Source organism: Micropterus dolomieu, unplaced genomic scaffold (genome assembly GCF_021292245.1).
Source record: "Micropterus dolomieu isolate WLL.071019.BEF.003 ecotype Adirondacks unplaced genomic scaffold, ASM2129224v1 contig_14532, whole genome shotgun sequence".
Classification (NCBI taxonomy): Eukaryota; Metazoa; Chordata; class Actinopteri; order Centrarchiformes; family Centrarchidae; genus Micropterus; species Micropterus dolomieu.
The window spans coordinates 8,838-12,037 of NW_025743518.1; the positions used below are offsets into that span (position 1 = coordinate 8,838).

General features: G+C 42.0%; 1 protein-coding gene across 1 annotated transcript; it reads right to left on the bottom strand.

Moving 5' to 3' along the window:
• Window positions 1–936, bottom strand: LOC123966913 (olfactory receptor 11A1-like). Its single transcript, XM_046042997.1, has one exon. It carries the CDS (start codon window positions 925–927, stop codon window positions 1–3), a length of 927 nt encoding a protein of 308 aa, XP_045898953.1. The 5' UTR covers window positions 928–936.
• Between the last annotated feature and the right edge of the window lie 2,264 nt (window positions 937–3,200).

Below are 3,200 nucleotides of genomic sequence, written 5' to 3' on the forward strand. Positions count from 1 at the left end.
CTATACTTCACCACATAGCAGATGTTTACATATGTTGCGGATTTTGGACATTTTCAGCCCGTATAGTATGGGGGTAAAGAGAGGCTGGCATGTTAGAAAGTATAATGATAATAAAATGCCTGACACACTGGGTACAGTGCTCATATCAAACCTGCTCTGTAATATTTGAAAACAGCTACCAAAAGAAAAGTTGAGCAGAGACACAAGGTGAGGAGTGCAGGTACTGACAGCTTTTTGTCTGGTCTGCTTAGAACCAGAAAAACAAACTTTGAGGATCTTCATGTAAGAGAAAAGGATTAAAATGAGAGGAACGATGACGGAGATGACGGTGGAAATCAGTCCATAAATGTTATTCACTGTGGTGTCAGAGCAGGCCAGCTTAACAATTGAGTAGTTTCCACAGTAAACTTTGTTAATGATGTTCCCGCAGAGCTTTAAAGGTGCACTCAGTGCTATCAATACAGCAATTGCAAGAAAAGGGAATAACCACGTTACAGCAATAAGCAGAGCAATCTTTTTAGACGTCATGCGTGTGTTATATTGTAGAGGATAACAGATAGCAAGATATCGGTCATAAGACATGATGGCTAAGTTCAGAAATTCTACACTCCCATAAGAATACACACAGAAAATCTGCAGGAAACAAAAGGGAGCAGAAACAGTGTGAATGTCAGAGAGAATCTGAAGCAGAAGGAATGGAAACAACCCTGTACTACCATACAGCTCATTTACAAACAGGCTGCACAGAAAAAGGTACATAGGTTCATGTAAGCTTCTGTTCATACAGATAACCACAATGAGCAAAAGATTCACACAAACAATTAACATATATAAAGACATGACAATCATGAAATACAAATATTTTAAAGCCCCAGTGTCGAAGTAGGCATCAAGTGTGAAATATGAAAACTGTGTAGAGTTTATCATGATCCTGGTTCTTAAACAATTATTAACACAGTTCATTAGATAAACATCTTGCAGTCAGTTTAATAAGTTTAAATGCATCATTGTAAAAGAAAGCATCAATAATATAAACACACCTCGGTGTATCAAACTTACCATTACATTAGTTAATGTCACTATAACACAGGTTGTGAGAACGGATGCGTTCAACCATTGATGTGCTCACCTGCTGGAGTCACACTGTGACTGCCTCCCACCTGAGCTCAGACACCTACTCTGCTTCTTTTGGAGTGAGCTATTGATTGAAATAGCCAATCATATTAAAACAGCCCTGCCCCGGACCCATCTGGGCCAGTAATCACACACTATGGGCCAGTCGATCAAGGCACATACCAATCCATTTTCAACTGCAAATGTTTCTTTATTTTGATACTTTGTGGGTTTGTTGGCCCAATTGTCCGGCTGGCACACGTGGAAAACTTACAGTATCCCCAATAGCCAGTCTGCCCTTGCATAGAATACAGCAGGCAAGGTAAAATTGAACTATCTTTATTAAAAAACGAGGTGATGGTGCGGTGGCTGGTGGGCTGATAGCAGGTGGCAGGCAGGATTGAGAATGGTGTGGCCTGGCTGAGGTTCTCTGTGGTGACCTAGTCGTGAGTGTTGAGGAAACAGGGAAAAAGAACATGAATTTACCACAAGGCACTGCAAATACTCGCAAAACAGGTTCAGGAAAAAACGCTGGAGACAAACATTCCCAAGGTACTTCACCACAAGGTCAGCAAAGATCATCCATCCATCGACCCTCATGGTCCCCCTTACATGTTGAGTCTTTGTTAATGAAACAGAATTATTGCTGTTAGTTCATCTGAAAACTGTAAAAAGTGATATGATTGCCGGGGATGCACTGAATGTTCGGCCACCGAAATTAGCAAAAAAAAAACTTTTGGGGTTCGGCCTAATACGTCAAAAGACCAAGCGCTGAGTGTTTCTGTCACTCGTCTGTGAGAAGGAGATTAAGCTAGCCACACCTAAACTTGGAGTGCACACGTATTCAAGCCTTTACGGTAAGTGAAGCGGCCCAGAGCGAGCGGACAGGCAGGTTAGAGACTTTATCCTGTCAGTTTGTCTCTTTACAAAGACAAGTGTTGCAGTATGAGAGTCCTACCTGAAGAGAGGCTGTGAAGTCTTCATGTTACGCCGTAGGAGAACCACATACAACATTATTTAACAAACTGGGTCGGACTGGATGAATTTAGCGCGAGGAGGAAACACATGTGACAACGTCCGGTTTTCAAAATAAGGCGTCTATACAGGATGGAAGTAAGATTAACTGGATTATATTCACAGAAAGTATAAAACATATTACATCGTGTCCATTAAAAGTAAATAGACTCATGTAATTTACTTAACTGGACCCTCTCGGGCCCTGGACCCCCCCACCATAGTCTCTGAGGAAACACTGAGGAAAAAGCACTTTTTCACTATTTCATTTATGGAGTGGTAAAAAAAAGGATATATAAATGGAAAAAGTCTGAATGTACGTGTTTGGTATTCGTCAAATTTTTTCATTAATTTTGGTTTCGGCTTTGGCCTAGAATTTTCAGAGTTTAAGTTCTGCAGAACTGAAGAAGTCCTTTGGATGAGGGACGAAACGTCTTCTAGTATCTTCAACCAAGTCCAGTAGGCCTTCACTTTAACCTTCTTTGGAAAACTATGACAGACTTCACACATTCTGTATGAACACATGACTGGTGAACGCGCACCTTCACACATATGAACACATGACTAGTGACAGCGCACTTTTACACATATGAACACATGACTGGTGACAGCGCACCTTCACACATACTGTATGAACACACGACAGGTGACAGCGCACCTTCACACATATAAACACATGAATGGTGGCAGTGCACCTTCACACATACTGTATGAACATACGACTGGTGACAGCGCACCTTCACACATATGAACAAATGACTGGTGACAGCGCACCTTCACACCTATGAACAAATGACTGGTGACAGCGCACCTTCACACATATGAACACATGACTGGTGACAGCGCACCTTCACACATACTGTATGAACACACGACAGGTGACAGCGCACCTTCACACATATGAACACATGAATGGTGACAGTGCACCTTTACACATACTGTATGAACACATGACTGGTGAACGCGCACCTTCACACATATGAACACATGACTGGTGACAGCGCACCTTCACACATACTGTATGAACACATGACTGGTGAACGCGCACCTTCACACATACGAACACATGACTG

What these genes read in the sequence shown, in the direction of transcription:
- LOC123966913 (XM_046042997.1), bottom strand. Translation starts at nt 927, where the DNA reads ATGATAAACTCTACACAGTTTTCATATTTCACACTTGATGCCTACTTC.